The sequence below is a fragment of the Aspergillus versicolor genome (genome assembly GCF_001890125.1).
Source record: "Aspergillus versicolor CBS 583.65 unplaced genomic scaffold ASPVEscaffold_6, whole genome shotgun sequence".
Classification (NCBI taxonomy): domain Eukaryota; kingdom Fungi; phylum Ascomycota; class Eurotiomycetes; order Eurotiales; family Aspergillaceae; genus Aspergillus; species Aspergillus versicolor.
This window is the reverse complement of record NW_024467529.1, coordinates 1,251,376-1,266,809: the sequence shown is the minus strand read 5'-3', so window position 1 is coordinate 1,266,809 and position 15,434 is coordinate 1,251,376. Positions and strand designations below refer to the sequence as shown.

Here is a 15,434-nt window from a genome sequence, read left to right as displayed (position 1 = left end):
TTCATCTCCCCAACTTGCCCACCCCCCATGCTTCCATTCCCCAGATTCAACACAACGTAGCTTCCTTCCTGTCAGGTCATCGTGGACGATCCAATACTCAAGATGCCCTTTCAACCAACAATGGTACGCCTTGCTTCTCTTCCTTATGCTACACAGTACTGACCTTCGCAGTCCCAGCCTATTCCCTGCCCTCCAATGGAGCCCTCCTCCTCATCCTATTCTGCTTACTCCTTCGACTCTTCCAATTCATCCTACTCTGGCTTGAGTGATGACAGCCTGAATTATCCGGATATGTACTTTCTGAGCGGCGGCACCAGCACAGGCCCGGGAAGCGTCATCGACTACCCTCTTAGCCAGCCAGCGTTCGAACCCTCGTCGCTGGACAGCGGCCCTTACTTCGAGTACATGTCTCCGACATTCAATCCAGCGTTCACGCACACACCCGAGCCCCTGCCTTTGATGGACACGCCCACCTCGTTCCCCATGAGCGCAACATCCGGGTTCTCACCAACATCAATGCCAGTTGAACAATCCATGTTCTCTCCTGTTGACATCAGCCATGAGCCCATCTCCAGGTATACCTCCTCCAGTTCGAAAAGAAAAAAAAAGAAACACAATTCTAACTGTACTACACTAGGCCTGCCAAACCATACGCCTGCGACGACTGCGGCAAGAGCTTCACCCGCCCAGCCGACCTGAAGCGACACCAGACGACCGTCCACTACCCGGTCTTCCAGAACTGCCCTGTCCCAGACTGCTCGCGCAAGGATAGCAATGGCTTCCCTCGCCGTGACCACTTGGTCGAGCACTTGCGCTCGTACCACCACATGGACGTTCCCAAGCGTCGTGCAGCAAAGCGTCTGAAGGTCGCTTAAATGCGCTTCACCATGATTTACTATTACTATGTGCCTATACTTTGACTTCTTCTTGAGACCCCGTTTTGTTTTATATACCATACTGCTTCTTTTTTTTTTTTTTTTTTTTCTTTCCATTTTCTCATGGTTGACGACTAATGCGGCATGGGACTTGACTTGTTGGACATGGACTCCACGGCGTTATGAGACGATGAGACTCGCGAGACTATCTTCTAGTTTCTCTTTTACTTTACTTCACTTCTTTTGTTCTATCTCTCGTTCTTCATTCTTCTTTTGACATGTCATGTTATACACTATAGACGGTCGGCGTTGGAGATACCTGGCATCTGATTTGCGTGCACTCTGCACATTGCACTGCAATTTGCAATTTATTCTTCAACACAATACAATGCAACAATCACAAATATACCCAAATCAAAGCTCACTTTTAGTAAAGTAGATCGATACTACGACTTAAAATCAACAAAAACCTTCCCCATCGCCCGCCCCCTCTCATCAAACTTCACCCCCTCTCCCTCAAGCATAGCTCTCTTCCTCTCCAAATTTCCCTTCCCTTTGAACCCTGCCCCCTTTCCCCTTGCCGGGCTCGTCCCCATATACCCACCCAGCCCGCCATCAACGCTCAAGACCCGATGACACGGCACGTCCGGCGCAAAGGGGTTCAAGCGCATTGCCGTTCCGACGGCCCTAGCGCTGGATCCTAGGTGTCGAGCCAGCGCAGCGTACGTGGTCCATTGGCCTGGAGGCACAGAGAGGAGCAGCACGTAGAGTGATTTGCGGAGGGGGGTCAGGGTGGGGTGTTGGTGGATTTTCTTTGTTAGTTTCAGATACGTCGGCGCATTTTGATTTAGATTTTGGGTTTTGGTGGAGGCTGAGGGTGTGGTTGTGGTTGCAGTGGATTCTTTTGTTGTGCTTGTGCTTGTTCCGAGTTCTTTTTCTTTTTCGCTTTCTCTTTCTTTGGGTTTCATTGTTTGGTGTTCTGCTAGGGCGGTTGTGGTTCCTGGATCTGGACCTGAACCTGGATCTCCCCTAGTGCTGTGGACTACTCCTTGTTCCTGTGGATACAGTTGCGATTGCGACTGCGACTGCGACGCCGAGGTTGTATTATTGCTATTACGCCCATGGAACTCGCCAGGATCAGGAATGGCGTCATGATCTTCTGCCCTTTCCCTGTGGAGACTCCGTAGCGCGCGACCGTCTCCCCACACCGAGTCCAAGTCCAAGCCAGGATGCAGACCCGAGCAAGGATCTGAGAAGTTCTCGAGGTCAGCCAAGGCCGACTTGCCGTGGGGGCCAGAATGTGGAGCAGGAGAAGCAGCAGGTGCAGTTGCAAGTGGAAGCGAACCTGGCGCCATGTTGGCTTTGGGCAAACAACTGCAGACCCGATGTGCAGCCTTGCAGGTGGAAGGCCTTGGCTGCGGATTGAGATTCGCTGGATCGAGGGGACCGTGGGCGTGAGAGCGAAGGTTGGTCTCCAGCAGTGGGGCGGTGGAAGCTGGACGGGGTTCTAGCGCTGCTGCGGGCGGCCTTCTAGTCTGTTTCTGTTTTGGGGGTGTGACGCGGTTTCTTCCTCTGGAACCAGGATGTGATGCAGATGAGGATGAAGGATCCGTTGATTGCCTGCTTGATTGGGCTCTAGACTGGCTGGGACTAATTTAGGTAGAATGGGAGATAAGGGATCCAACCAAGGTCCAGCCGGAGATGGTTCAGAGCGTGGCGTGGTGTCACTGATAGGATGGTTCCTGGTGTGGTTGCCGTAAGGGATCGTGACAGAAATGCAGAAAAGACAAAGTCTCAGGTAGATGGAACGGTGGAGCAGGACGGAGAGAGAGATAAAGAGGCTGGGGGTGATTTTCGCAGGATTTGTACTTGACTGCTGGCTGGCGCTGACAGTGAGGCCTTGTTGTTCTGGAATTGGCCAATCGCCGTGTTTCTTTTATTTAAGAGCGATTGACGAGCGATTTACAGGCGCAGATCGGATTGCCGGCCCGAACAAAATGGAAGTCATGGAAGCGCCCGCCGCCTTGGGGACTCTGCGTTCCTTGACGTTCAGGTTCGCATCTGGCTTGTCCCGTGCACGAGTGCCTGTTGCAACTGTTGCAGTGCAACCGGAGCCCAGGATCAATTATTGAGAGTTAATTTCAAATGAATACTATACGCATGCTCTACTGTACCCCTGAATGGCAGATCGACTCACACCTCCAACTGAAACGTCTTTCCTCCTCTAGACCGGGTAGCCTCGAGTCCAGACTCGATCCTCCAAGCCATCGCACCGCAGCCCAGCGGCACGTTGCGCTGATCAGCAATGGGCATTTCTACAAGCGTGGGGGGTAGAGCGAATCCTCCGAGGTAGCTTCTTAAGACTCAGCGAACAATGCACTCAATGGATCCCGATTCATGACTCGAGCAGTGGATATATTAAGGACAAATGCGAAGTTTAAAAAAAAGACTCAAGTTACAAAAACAGCAGTAGCACTAACGCCGCCCTGGTTCAATCCCCATACAATACAAGTAAAGTATGTATGTAGTATGCGATGCTGCAGATCTCGTTCCTCTTCCTCGACCGGTTGTGTTCGGCGGCTGTCGCGAGCCGACTTTGTACAATGCACGTTCCACGGTAAGATGAGCTGCGATGCGATGCGATGTGGGTATACAATTCCTTCTTTCCTCCCTTCATTCTTTTCGTTGCGGTGATCCAAATCGACCAGCCGACCGGTATGATGCCGATCGACAATTCGATCCCTCAACTCCCTTTCTCACCACCGGCAATAATAATGGTATCGAAGTCGGAAATTAAGCGCCACCGACAAGGACGTTGTTCACGGGAATGTGGACTAAACTAATTAGCACCTGGCAAGGAAAAGTTGCAGGAACCGGGGTCAACATACTCAGCTTAACAATGTACCCGATGAAACCCATGATCAGGAAGCCGGTGCCGACGGCCTGGCTGATCTTGATGAATTCGCGCTTGTCGGCTGCGAGACGTTAGCTCTCCTCCAGGACAAATGACAAGAGACACAAAGTAGCAAGGTTATGATGATAATGATCGCGTGAGACCACATGGGATAGGAGACGTACGCTTCTGGCTGCGGTTGACAAACTGCATGCCATCCCTCAAGAACTCCTGGGGGATGTTGAGTAATTCCTGGACTTGGTCGGACATGGTGGCTAAAACACGACACAACAGAAAAGTGCAATCAATTGAGTAGTGGGAAGAGAAGAAGAATTGAACGGAGTGGTAGGTTTTTTGAGATAGCGTTGGTCGTGATGCTAATGCCAGCTGTGCTTTCGGTGTTGGGAGCTGGGAGGCGGTTCGGATTAAATATACTCCGATTCCGCCACGTATCTTCCTTTTGTGTGGCGCCAGGCTTTTCACTTCTACTACTTATGTTCACTATTCTATGGTGCTGTAGGGGTCTTCTCGAGTGTATTTTCTTATTTGGCTTATATTCTCATTTCTCACTGTGTATCCTCACTACTCTGCCTTGTCGCTTCACTTATGTGGCTGGTGTATTCGCTATTCGGTGATGGATATTAGTGTGGCTAGTGATATTACACCAGCCACAGTTTGTCGGAGATTGCGGGGGTTTTATCCGCTTTCCATTTATCCGTTTTCCCCCGCATGATTCAACCCTACACAGTACACTAGACTACTAGAGTCTCATGAACGTCTTCCTAGTTCCTACGATTGCCTTGGCCGGGGTTTAATACGAGATAACTCAGCCTCATAAATAAGAGGCAACAACGTCACATGGACAACCTGGCGCCGAAATTGGGCACTGCCTTGACAAGGATCACTGATCACTGCTCACTTTGCTCTCTAGATACGCGTGTCTAGTAACATCACATGTTCCGCCCCATTCTACCAGGAAGCAATCTCATCGTTAGGCCGCATTCTCGCGCTGCTCCAGCGTGACCGACTTAGCAGCCTCCTCATCCAGAAGGCTGTTTTTCCGCGCCGCAGTCTCAACATAGCCCGGGTTCTCGGCCTTCAGACGGGCAAATGTCTTCTCTGCATCCCACACCCACGGCGTATCAGCCGCGAATAGTAGGTCCATGTCCTCTAGTGTTCGCTGGTTGCTTTCTGGGTAGAATGCCCAGACCATTGGGATGGCGATTACGTTGCTAGCGGCGAAGACGTACAGGGTCTTTTCGCCGATGGCACCGAACATTACGGGGCAGAGGAGGGTCTAGACGCATATACATGTCAGCGCACCGATCCATATGAAGGGCATACTTGAAACTATGGGTTGAGGCACTCACCAGCCAGCCGTTTCCTATACTCCAGCCTACAACACCAAAGGCGTTGCCCTTTGCACGCACGGCTAATGGGTAGATTTCTGCGGGATAGACCCAGGGTGTTGTAAGCCAGGTAGCGCCGAAGATTGCGGTGAAAATGAAGACCATAGAGGCTGCGGCAGCACCGAATGATTCTGCCCGCGCTGCGTTTCCTGCTTCACGCGCATTGATCGAAAGACGTGAGAAACCTCCGGCGAGGAACATGGCGATGCCCTGGCCTGTTGCTCCCCAGTACAATGTCCAGCGGCGGCCAATTCGGTCCAGGGTAAATACACAGACCACGGTCGCGAACTGATCTGTCAGTAAGAAGTAGTGCATTGTGATCTGGTCTGGAGACATACCATGTAAAAAATGTTGTTCAAACCGCTGATCCACTGACTCTTTACTGTGTCAAATCCGGCGATGCTGAAAATGGTCGGTGCGTCTAGAGCAATCAGTATTAGGCTTTAGCTGATCCTTTTAGTATTATTGAAATGTGACTCACAAACAGTAACACCAGCAATACCAACCCACTCCTGCATAATTTGCAGCCAGACTACAAGCTGAACTCGGCGGCCGAGGTGTAGCTTTCCAGTCTTGTAGCCAAATAGCATGGCAAGGTAGGAGGTGCTGTGGCCCATGGACTTCTCCATCTCAGCGACGCCGAGGATATCTTGGAACTCGGCCTCCGCTCGTATGGCATCTTCATCATTGCTGCCGCGCAACCTGCCCAGGATATAACGCGCTTCCTGCTCGCGACCAACTTTGACCAACCAACGTGGGGATTCAGGGAAGAACCAAACGGCTGCGAATAAGACAATCAAGAAGATAATCTGAAAGGCGATTGGGAAACGCCAGCGGAAAGCGGATTCGCCGCCGTCGATGAAGGATAAGCCACTGTTTCCACGTTAGGACACGTTTTGAATGACCCGAGAACTTGAGAAAGGTCCCTTACAATTCAAGCCAGTATGCGAGAACAACACCAAAGATGTTCAAGGTGAACTCAATTGCAATGAACTGGCCACGGCTAGTATGTTCTGCAGTCTCGGTTGCCCACACGGGCACAATAGCGTTGAGAATTCCAGTCCCAATTCCGTTGATGAAGCGTGCTGAGCCCCGTTAGCAAGAGAAAGAGGCACGGTGCTAAGACATAACTTACCGCAAATCATCCAGTTGTGGTTCTGGGCCGAGCATTGCAGAGCAGCTCCGAGCATGGCCCAAAGTGCACCAGAGGCAATTGTCTTGATTCTACCGACCTTGTCTCCAGTCCAACCACCAAGCAAGGCACCGAAAAGTGTGCCTAGATAATAAACACTGACAATCCCGCCTTGGAGCAGGCTATCAGTGACGACGGGAGAGGGCAGGCCGTCTTTCATTTCCGTGTACCCAAAACCCATGAGGTCGATATAGTCCTTGGAGTTATTCACTCCAGCCATCATACCCTGGTCGTACCCGAAAAACAGGATGGACAGCCCGGCCACGCAGTTTATGGCAATGAGAAGACTGCGCTTCTCGAACTTGTGGACGACATTCCACGAGGATATCTTGTCACTCATGGTGACAGCAGGTGGTGTGGGTATCGACTAGAGAGGGGAAACACGTTAAGAGAAAAAGCCTAGGCAAAGACTGACACAAGCCGGGGAAGCACACGCGGGGGAGAAGTGTGTTGACATCTGTGGGGTTGCACCAGTATTTAAATATTTAGACCTCGAAGTCTACATAGCGATGGACAGGGACGAATGACAAAATCAGGGTCGCGGAGGTCATGCAGACCATGGTCGGGCCGTACACATTTGGTTACATCCCGGCTAAAAGTGACTGTGAAAGGCACAGAGAAGGAAAAGTGACTGTCAATCGAGGCCCGGATTCTCCACCACCACGAAGCATGAGATGGCACGATAACTCCACTGTCGGCGAAGTCGCGTCGACTCTTGGAGACTGAGGGAGGGGAAAGCGCCGCACGAGCCGAAAAACGGCAATCCGTCGGGACCAAGACGGCCTCTACGGCGAAATGGCCGTTCATGGTCCGATCTTCAGAGGACGCCATGGCCGAAGCGAAATGCCGGGAAAGGGTCTACCCAGACTGATTGGCAAATCTCTGTCCGAGTGTTGTCCGGCTTTTGCTCTGGGGGCTTCTGTGGGGGCCTGGGGGGAGTCTGGGGATCCATTTTGCGGGCAGTGGCCAATTTCACGGATTACCTCCGACTTTCCCTTTTGAGTTGATGAAAAGTATCAGGGATGGTGAGCTCAATCAGAATAGAATCAGATAATATAATTAATTCGTTGTCAGAATCTATTCTTATACCCCTATCCATCATTCAGCGTGGGAACGTAGTAGAGTCGGAAGGTTGAGAGTTGAAAGCTGTCGACCTGATAAGGTTCGGTTAAATTGGTCAGGCGGCCCATTTACCCGGTTTCTCACGACGCTGTGGACCATTCTTCCCTCTTCTTTCCCTCCTCCAGCATTTAATAATTTTCACTATTTCTCTATCCGCTTGTTGCTTCTACGGCTCGCATGTTCGGTATTCTCTTTAAATGGCATCACGCGACATAGGTGGGGTTTAGCCAGTTGAACAATTGTCTACCAGGCTTCCAGATATGATGGCCTACTAAGGCGCGGACCGTTGCATTTCTATAAGAAAGAGCCCTTCCCTTGCCGTCACTAATCTAGGCGCCCACGAAACATGATTCAGGCTGCCTTTCAACAGCCCTTTATTAATTGATCAGGACACTATACTACTCAAGGGTTGAAGAAAAACAACTCTGCTTCCACGCAGCTCACAGGACGTTCCATCAATCTGCGAAGCCATGCTTGATGCAGTATGCAGAAATCTCAGTATCAGCCCCCGGTACTCGCCCATCGCAGCCGGGAGTTTGGTCAGCCCAAACCGTTGTTCAAATACACGACACAAGGCACCTTGACATGTCTGGGTGCAACACTGTCAAACCCTTTCGCCGTGGGTTTTACAAAAATCCGGAAAGCATATGGTCAAAATGAAAATTTTCGGCAAAAGCTTCTCAATGGCATCAGCATGTGGCCAGGACATGGCTTGCAGACTTGGGACGGTATGTCTGGAAGCTTGCTGCACAGTCATGACTGAAGTTGCTCCGTGGGATGGCATAATATTGTCTGGACATTTGAGAAACACCTTTGGCACCATCAACGCCACGTAATGGATATTTACCACCAGCCAATTCTGGGGTGTTGTCCATCCTGGGCATCTTTAGGCACAGCATTCTAGTGTCGCCTACAGCCGTATATAGACTCCAGAACACAGTATGGATGTTTTTCATGGCACTGTTGTAGCGCAAATTATAAATAAAATGGTGAGCAATGCTTGTCAAAAGCTGAATATCTGTCTCTGATCTTCTACTTATCAAGTTCCTATGTATAAAAAGTTCGTGAACATCGGCACGTTTTATAATTGAGCTCAACCATACAGAGGAGATTTCTGTTGAAGTTCGGGCGGCGAGATTGTAAAAACATGTTTCCCCCAAGGCCTCAGAAACATATTTACTGACCACAAGACCCAACTGCCATAGCCAAGCAACAACACACGAAAAACACAACTCCACGGGCACAAAAACCAATAATTCTAGACCCCGCGGAGTCGACAACTTCCAAGACCCCAACTCCGATGGCACGAGGCGCCGATGGTAGCCACCGTAATGCTGTTTTGCGTTACCCGCGGATACTCACGGCTGCGGAGATCCAACGAACCCCAAAGCAAAGAGCTTGCTGTCGGAGACGGAGTGCCATTGGTGCAGGATTGTCGCTCTTAGTCTGAATCCCCAGAATTCGGAAGAGATCTCACTCAACACATAGAGTCGGTATAAACTGAGGCAGCGATGGATTCCTGATTGGGTTTATTCTTATCCACTCGACGGAGAGTTCCGCGTGGCCGGGTATCGCTGTATGTGAGGATACATGTTGAGAACAGAGCTTCCACCATTCGAAAAGCAGCAAATAATAGCTACTGCTCGAGACAGACAATGTGAATCCAGCTGTCTGAATTAATTCGTGTTCTCTATATCCTCGCTGTATAGAACGAGCTATTCCGGTGAGCCGAACCAAGCCGGCGCTGAGTGGTTGAGGATGATTACATACGCGGGAATTACGGTATCGATACCGGCCCGTCAGCCTTTTGCTGGCAGTTTTGAACCTCTGCGCCATTTTCAAAGCTTCAACATCCTTTTTCCGCGATCAACGATCACCTCTCTCCCCTGCCATTCGCTTCCCCGTTCCTCCTAATCTGCTTTGTTGGAGGTTCGATTGTCTGGATTATTTTTAATCACTTTTACTCTTCTCCGTTCTCCCTTCCACCTTTCTCGCCATGTTCCGAAGTCTACTGCCGCGGACGACGCCGCGGGCTGCTGTCCGTTCTGCTCGCCCTGTCCCCTCGCACGTTGTTCCCGCGCCCTACTTCCCTATCCTACGCTCTACTCGCGGTTACGCCTCAGAATCCGGTAAGTTGCGACTTTCCCGACCTCTGCGAGCTCTGTTGGAGAGGTACCCCGGGCTCCCGAAACACCAGCAGCTAACAAACGGGATGCGCTCGGTATAGGTGAACACGATGTCGTTATCATCGGTGGTGGTGTCGCTGGATACGTTGCTGCCATTAAAGCCGGCCAGGAGGGTCTCAAGGTGCGATTTCAGCAATTCTGCTCTCTCAATCGACCCTGTTGAAGTATTCGCTGATTAATTTCCTTTCCGACGCAGGCCGTGTGTATCGAGAAGCGTGGCCGTCTCGGAGGTACCTGCCTCAACGTCGGCTGCATCCCATCGAAATCGCTTTTGAACAACTCCCATCTCTACCACCAGGTCCTCCATGACACGAAAAAACGCGGTATCGAGGTCGGTGACGTCAAATTGAACCTCGACCAGATGATGGCCGCCAAGGACACCTCTGTCGATGGTCTGACCAAGGGTATTGAGTTCCTGCTCAAGAAGAACGGCGTCGACTACGTCAAGGGTACCGGTGCGCTCGTTGACGAGAACACCGTCAAGGTCAACCTGCTCGAGGGTGGTGAGCAGACTCTCCGCGGAAAGAACATCATCATCGCTACTGGTAGCGAGGCTACTCCTTTCCCCGGCCTGAACATCGACGAGAAGAGAATCATCACCAGCACTGGTGCTCTTTCTCTGAAGGAGGTTCCTAAGAAGATGGTTGTTATCGGTGGTGGTATCATTGGTCTGGAGATGGTAAGCTTTTTCTAGCTTCCACTGTGCTATACTGGCTATCTGATGCTAATTTATCATAAGGCCTCCGTCTGGTCCCGTCTCGGATCCCAGGTTACCGTCGTTGAGTTCCTGAACCAGATTGGTGGTCCCGGTATGGACGCCGACATCGCCAAGCAGGCCCAGAAGATCCTCGGCAAGCAGGGCATCAAGTTCAAGACCGGCACCAAGGTTACCAAGGGTGACGACAGCGGTGCTACCATCGCGCTCTCCGTGGAGTCTGCCAAGGGTGGCAAGGAGGAGACCCTGGATGCTGATGTCGTTCTTGTCGCCATCGGCCGCCGACCTTACACTGAGGGTCTCGGACTTGAGAACGCCGGTCTCGAGAAGGATGACCGGGGCCGCCTGGTGATCGACCAGGAATACCGCACCAAGGCCAGCCACATCCGTGTTATCGGTGACTGCACTTTCGGTCCCATGCTTGCCCACAAGGCTGAGGAGGAGGCCGTTGCCGCCATCGAGTACATCAAGAAGGGTTACGGCCACGTCAACTACGCCGCCATCCCTAGCGTTATGTACACCCACCCCGAAGTCGCCTGGGTTGGCCAGAACGAGGGCGAGGTCAAGGAAGCCGGCATCAAGTACCGCGTCGGTACCTTCCCCTTCAGCGCCAACTCTCGTGCTAAGACCAACCTCGACACTGAGGGTGTTGTCAAGTTCATCGCCGATTCCGAGACCGACCGCATTCTCGGTGTGCACATCATCGGCCCTGGCGCCGGTGAGATGATCGCCGAGGCCACTCTTGCCGTCGAATATGGTGCTTCTTGCGAGGACATTGCCCGCACGTGTCACGCCCACCCTACCCTCTCCGAAGCCTTCAAGGAGGCCGCCATGGCCACCTACTCCAAGGCCATCCACTTCTAGTTCCCCCCGCCATAATCCCGACAATTTTGTACCTCTCTAGCCTAGCCATGCTAGAAATACTCGTGTAGCATTGACATCATTATATTTCCTATGTTGGTCGTCCTGTATTAAGTTATGAATAAAAAGACTTAAACTGATGATAGAACTACTGCGACCTCTACATGTAAAATTAACAAACCTACCATCTGCAACCTAATGACACCTCCAATCCACCGGACACTATCAAACAGGAAGACACAGTCTAACTCATCTAAAACAACAACCCCCACCCCGCCCAACCCCCAAAACAACAGCAGGCAACGGCGGCCCATAAGCATACCTCTCCCGACACAGGCACTCACACGAACCCCCATTAAAAACAGAAATATTAATCGGCTGCTGCCCACACCCCCCTCCAAAACCCCGAGTAATCTGACTACACCCAGACTCCCGACACATATAGGGGCTCTGGCTCTGGTTCTGGCTCTGGCCTTGCAGACTCGCATGCGCTATCGCCCGCGCATACCCACCAGGCCCAGCAGTTGCAGTTGCAGTCGCAGCTCCAGCATCAGCCCCGCGACCCCCAGACATTATGGGCCCGTCATTCTGGCACGGACACTGACAGTCCCACTGGCCTTCGCAAGCGCAGGATCTCGACCATGGCCAGGAGCATGAGGACAAGGATGACGGCGAGGGTGGGTTTGGTGCATGTCCATGTCTATGCCCATGTTCATGGCCGTGGCCGTGGTTGTAGCGGGTCTGTCCGGAACCGCAGCTGCAGCCGGAGGCATTTTCAACGGGCCCGAGCCCGGATCCCGAACGGGTGTGCGAGTGCGAGTGCGAGTGGGAATGGGAATGAGCGTGATCGTGGGCTTGTGACTGGCTCTGGGAATATGGAGGTGGATGTCCTGTGAATTCGGACCCGGTGTTTGACCAGCTGGATACAGAGTAAAGTGGTTAGTATTGATGTTAAACATGGGAAGTGTGGGTAGATGATACGTACGCCTGGTCAGGAGAGCATCCCGAGCCCCTTTGACGGTTGCATCGGCTACGGCCTCGTGAATACATTGGTGGCTCTGGTGATTCGAGTGCTGGTGGAGGTCTTTCTATAGAGATGGTGCTGTTGGTGTCGGCGTCGGAATCTGAGTCTGAGTCTGGGTCCGTGTAGGTGTATTTGGAGTCTATCACTGGTTTGCGGAATCGGACTGCACGACGGGGTGTTGAGGGCCTGTCGACGTTGAATCTGCCAGTGCTTGGGCTGGGGCTTCTGTAGTTGTGCCAGCCGGGCATTCCAAGACGAGTTGAACAAGAGGTGTGAACTGGACAGGAGAAGATGTTGAAGACAGGGTAGGGATGTGGGTTTTGTACATTATTTATGGAGAAGGTATATCTCACTTAACGGGGCTGGATAAAGGAAGGGATCTGTTTTAGCTGCTGGTGGGTGAAAGGGCATGGATGCTGTGTGACGATCAAGGCGAAGTGGTTTGCTGGGTTGATCTGGGTATATCCTTGGATGTGCCTGCCGGGCAAAGGAGTTTGTCTACGTCGGATAAATGAAACGGTCACGCGAATTTCTATCCAATCCAGAATTCATTGTTGGTAACTATTAAACCGGAGATATATAAATTCTAGGCATGAAGCAGCTTTAATCAAGTCGGAGAACATGGCCTGAAGATGTTGATAGCTGTTCGTTGTATGTCAATAGCGGGGCGAACGGCTGGATCCATTCTTTAATGACTGTTCGCAGGGTGTCACAGACGGCGTCTGTGGCCTGCTGGCGAGAGGAGCCACAGCTTTCGATGTAGTCTATGGACGTTAGTATTGGTAACTTTCTTGTGGTGTGCCCCACTGGTGAGAAACTTACATTTGACCTTGGCTTCTGTGCCTGATGCTCGAATTGTGAATCGTACTTCGCGGTCAAGCCACAGAGTCAGCATTTGACTGCTCTTATCTGCAGGAAGCTGGGGCTTCTTGTCTGGTGTGCCCGAGTCATAGCCTTCTGTCATATCTCGCCATCGAAGGATTTTGAACGATCCTAGTCTCATTTCTGATTTGAATGGGCCGGCTCTTACTGCGTCGAACATTGCTAGACTGGTTTCAGGGTTGGGCGACCGGAAGTAATTGTTGAGTGTCTCGTGATGTCCAAATTCGTCGAACAACTTCTGCAGCTTGGTGTAAGGGGTCAGGCCCTGCGTTGCCCATCGTGCTTGTGCCGACAAGAAGATCATAGCCGCTGTAATACCGTCTTTATCGTAGCAAACCTCGGGGAACATGTAGCCAAGGGCCTCCTCAAATGCGAATGTAACGTAGTATCCTGACTCCTCTAAGTTCCGTGATGTGTTGCCCATCCACTTGAAGCCTGTTAGGGATTCTTCGAAATAGATATTCCTAGCCGTTGCCATTTTCTCAAGCATTGTCGAGGAGACGGCCGAGTTTAGAACCGCAACCCGTGTATCGGTATCGATGTTCTCAAGTGAGTCGAACAGATGAGACGCCAGAAGAGCTCCCATATGATTTCCAGTAAAGAAAAACCAAGAGCCGCTGTTTTAAAGATGTCAGTTTACATCACCCAACAAGTAGTGAGGGTGTTTTACGTACTCAACTTTCTCAGCAGCAGCAAACCTGTCGGCGTCTGGATCGTTAGCAATAATTAGGGTTTTACCTTCCCGATCTGCTGTTTCCACCGCGAGGTCTAGCGCTCCGGTTTCCTCAGGATTTGGGAATGGTAGCGTTGGGAAGCTTGGATCTGGTTTCGTTTGTTCCGCAACTGTGCTGAAGTCGGTAATGCCCAATGAACGGCACAGGTCCGGGAGCACTAGTCCTCCAACGCCATGCAAGGGAGTGTAGACAAACGGCTTTGGGTGTCTCCATTGTTGGACGGTGGATTTCTAAAGTAATCAGTATATAACCAGGGGCTGGAATGGGGTCCTGTACCGAATAATGCCAAACTCGAGTGGTATAGCGTGGCAGTAGCTGTTCGTAGGCTTTCGGATGGAAGTAATCACCGGTTGGTGGTGACTCAGTCCAGGCATTAGGCCATGGTTCAAGATTCCGCTCGATCGAATCGGATATCTCTTTATCCATAGGAGAATTGATCTGGCAGCCATTTTTGAAGTAACTGAACGATGTTAGGATTGGGAAAAGACACGCTGGAAGGTGGAACCAGACACTTTGTAGCCTGAGAAAAGTTAGCAGAGAAACAATCACGGATCCCATGCGAGCTCACCATTATCTTGCGCTGGGTTCTGTTGCATAGTCATTAGCCTGGAGGTTCGGCATCCCACCATCGGGATCGGCGAGAGCAACTTACATGGCTTGCTGTGACCATGACGCCCGCAAGAGCGCGCATATCGGTCACGGCAAAGGGCACAACGGGAGTGACCGCTGGCCCTGAGAAGAACCAGACTGGAATTTCCTGTGCGATAAATGCGTTGGCGGCCAAAACCGCGAATTTGGCAGAATTCGTGCGGGCGTCATGGCCGATGATCACCCCGCGCGAGGTGAGGTCGCCATAGTTATCCCGCAAGTACTTGGCCAGGCCTTGCGATGCCTGGATCACGGTCAGAGAATTCATGCACGAGAAACCGGCAGCCATGCGGCCGCGCAGGCCGGCGGTGCCAAACTGGATGCCTGCTCTATATTAGCCAAAACGCGACCAGGGCCGTGAGGGGCGGTGCGCACGCTTGCGAAGGCGCTTTTCCAGCTCAACAGCCTGCCTCGAGTCCCGAAGCTGCTCGATTTCCGAGCGAGTCGTGGAATCCTGCGCGACATTAGCTGGCAGTCAAGAGCCGGGCATAGGGAGATATGTGCGAACCTGGTCCCACTCGAGCCATTTCTGAATCAGCGGGGAGAGAGAATCCTACAAAGTCAGACTGCGGCTCAGGAATGCGAACGACAAATGCTGGGTCATTGAATGGGTTACCTCGAGGGAGGCCATGATGGTCATACGATGAGCGAGCAGAAGGAGGGGGAGGAGAAGAGAAGCCCAAGAATAGACGACGCTAAAAAGGAGATGGAGCTCTGTATAACTGGTTCAGGTATAGCGGGAGGTGGGAGAGATATAGGATCCGATCGTCTGATGTGGACTTTGTTGCTCGTTTCACCTGTCGGCTGGCCTGCTGGAACCTTTTTCTCCCCGCTTTCCGTTCCTTTCCCCTTTGCTCTCTGTTGCCTGATTACAGAGCATCCCGACTCTCCCC

General features: G+C 51.8%; 6 protein-coding genes across 6 annotated transcripts; 2 read left to right on the top strand and 4 right to left on the bottom strand.

The window, feature by feature from the left end:
* Positions 1–102: 102 nt before the first annotated feature.
* On the top strand, positions 103–875 carry ASPVEDRAFT_84952 (C2H2-type zinc finger protein; the record flags this gene model as incomplete). Its single annotated transcript, XM_040817628.1, has 3 exons — positions 103–123; positions 172–575; positions 638–875. 3 exons carry the CDS (start codon positions 103–105, stop codon positions 873–875), a joined length of 663 nt encoding a protein of 220 aa, XP_040669266.1.
* Positions 876–1,321: 446 nt separating this feature from the next.
* Positions 1,322–1,696, bottom strand: ASPVEDRAFT_113048 (MGMT family protein; the record flags this gene model as incomplete). The annotated part of the gene is made up of 1 exon (XM_040805610.1): positions 1,322–1,696. A coding segment is annotated over one exon (375 nt), but the record flags the coding sequence as incomplete, so codon positions are not given.
* Positions 1,697–3,668: 1,972 nt separating this feature from the next.
* On the bottom strand, positions 3,669–4,038 carry ASPVEDRAFT_134567 (translocon subunit SSS1; the record flags this gene model as incomplete). Its single annotated transcript, XM_040807143.1, has 3 exons — positions 3,669–3,709; positions 3,764–3,850; positions 3,954–4,038. The coding sequence occupies 3 exons, from the start codon at positions 4,036–4,038 to the stop codon at positions 3,669–3,671; spliced, it is 213 nt and encodes a 70-aa protein (XP_040669264.1).
* A 259-nt stretch (positions 4,039–4,297) lies between these two features.
* On the bottom strand, positions 4,298–6,709 carry ASPVEDRAFT_195052 (putative MFS monosaccharide transporter; the record flags this gene model as incomplete). Its single annotated transcript, XM_040809179.1, has 6 exons — positions 4,298–5,065; positions 5,139–5,465; positions 5,516–5,598; positions 5,659–6,050; positions 6,109–6,262; positions 6,313–6,709. 6 exons carry the CDS (start codon positions 6,707–6,709, stop codon positions 4,760–4,762), a joined length of 1,659 nt encoding a protein of 552 aa, XP_040669263.1. The 3' UTR covers positions 4,298–4,759.
* A 2,778-nt stretch (positions 6,710–9,487) lies between these two features.
* ASPVEDRAFT_30015 (dihydrolipoyl dehydrogenase) lies at positions 9,488–11,256 on the top strand (the record flags this gene model as incomplete). Its single annotated transcript, XM_040810303.1, has 4 exons — positions 9,488–9,620; positions 9,662–9,798; positions 9,874–10,356; positions 10,417–11,256. 4 exons carry the CDS (start codon positions 9,488–9,490, stop codon positions 11,254–11,256), a joined length of 1,593 nt encoding a protein of 530 aa, XP_040669262.1.
* A 1,624-nt stretch (positions 11,257–12,880) lies between these two features.
* ASPVEDRAFT_53881 (phosphoribomutase PRM15) lies at positions 12,881–15,172 on the bottom strand (the record flags this gene model as incomplete). Its single annotated transcript, XM_040814855.1, has 9 exons — positions 12,881–13,041; positions 13,100–13,776; positions 13,834–14,123; positions 14,170–14,353; positions 14,382–14,413; positions 14,546–14,865; positions 14,917–15,009; positions 15,046–15,094; positions 15,158–15,172. 9 exons carry the CDS (start codon positions 15,170–15,172, stop codon positions 12,881–12,883), a joined length of 1,821 nt encoding a protein of 606 aa, XP_040669261.1.
* Between the last annotated feature and the right edge of the window lie 262 nt (positions 15,173–15,434).